The sequence below is a fragment of the Zea mays genome, chromosome 2 (assembly GCF_902167145.1).
Source record: "Zea mays cultivar B73 chromosome 2, Zm-B73-REFERENCE-NAM-5.0, whole genome shotgun sequence".
Lineage (NCBI taxonomy): Eukaryota > Viridiplantae > Streptophyta > Magnoliopsida > Poales > Poaceae > Zea > Zea mays.
Window position 1 is genome coordinate 59,949,482 of NC_050097.1, and position 1,434 is coordinate 59,950,915.

Below are 1,434 nucleotides of genomic sequence, written 5' to 3' on the forward strand. Positions count from 1 at the left end.
GGAGTGATGAAACACGAGAACACCAGAGCAACACGGCATTTTTTCCAGTGTTGTCCACACGACTACAGCACAAGAGACGTCACAGTCTTATTAGGTCCCCCTGCCATACATAGAACCACTACTACTTTACTTCGCAGCAGCAGCTATATATATGTCAGCACGCACGTACACACAAGCAAAAACACTACACCGCCGGCCTCGTCAGTCGTCACTTCTTGCAGACCAGGCCAGTGCTGGCCTTGCCGCTGCCGCAGAGCGCGTCGGTCGGCTCCTCCACGGTGACGCCGCCCACGGGCCCGTGGTCCTCGCCAGCGAACCGCCCGACCTCGCAGCTGGTGTCGAAGATGCCGCCGTACACCTGGAACCTTCCGGCGCCGCCCATGACGGGGACCCTGGCGCCCGCGTCCACCCCGGCGGCGCTGACGTAGCCCGGGCGGTAGGTCTGGCCCAGCACGCCGTGCACGTCGGCGCTGAGGGCGTAGAACTTGAACGCCACGTTGAGGTGCGCGAGGCTGCCGTCCCCGGGGCGCAGGCCGTAGCCGTGGACCCTCGAGTCCTCGGCGGTCACCGGCACGGCGTTGGCCACGGCCCGGAACCGCCCGTCCAGGCGCACCACCACGCCGTTGGCGGGGCCCGTGCGGAACACGGACAGCGCGGGCGCCGCCGCGGGGCTCCAGCTGGCGCCGGCCACGGCGTCCAGCGCCACGGGCACCCCGTCGAAGGTGATGGCCAGCCGGTCCTCGGCGTCGTCCCAGACGGCCGTCCTCCGGACGCCCAGGTACAGCCGGTGCCCGCCGAACCGGATGCCCAGCGCCTGCACCCACGTGAAGTCCCGCGCCGGCGCGGCGGCGCGCGCGTCGTTGCGCTTGCCGATGAAGTGCGCGTTGATGTGCAGGTTGGCGTCCGACACCAGGCAGAAGTCGGCGTCGCGCCGGCCGTGGAACAGGAACTTGTTGCCGTCGCCTCCCACGAAGCGCGGGTCGTAGCACTCCGAGCCGGTCAGCTCGCACACTGCTCGATCAAAATCTTTGAGCAGGATTATATATATACTTGGGTTATGTAGATTGTAGAGTGTGCGTCGGCAATTGCTTACGGCAGACGAGCTTGCAGGACGGGCAGTGGACGTAGCAGGTGTCCCGGCAACCGCGGGGACACTGGCGCGCGAGGATGGAGCACGTGGGTTCCGACCCTTGCTGCCCATGGGTGCTGTTGTAACAGCTCACGTAGGTGGGGGGCGAGCCGGGGCTCATGTATACGGGGATCACATTGGGGTCTGACGAGATGGGGTTCTTCGGGTCCATCGGCTGGGCTCCCACTGCCGCGACGACGAGAAAGGAGGCGATCAGGGCCACGGCGGACCGCCGGACGGACGCCATCTCAGTTTGGGTGCCCGGCCGGAGATGGAGACGATGATGATAGTAGGTGAAGGCGGAC

The 1,434-nt window shown here is 66.2% G+C and overlaps 1 protein-coding gene across 1 annotated transcript; it reads right to left on the bottom strand.

Moving 5' to 3' along the window:
• LOC100284560 (uncharacterized) lies at nt 1-1,434 on the bottom strand. The gene is made up of 2 exons (NM_001157455.2): nt 1,094-1,434; nt 1-1,011 (listed from the first exon to the last, which is right to left on the bottom strand). The coding sequence occupies exons 1-2, from the start codon at nt 1,374-1,376 to the stop codon at nt 209-211; spliced, it is 1,086 nt and encodes a 361-aa protein (NP_001150927.2). The 5' UTR covers nt 1,377-1,434; the 3' UTR covers nt 1-208.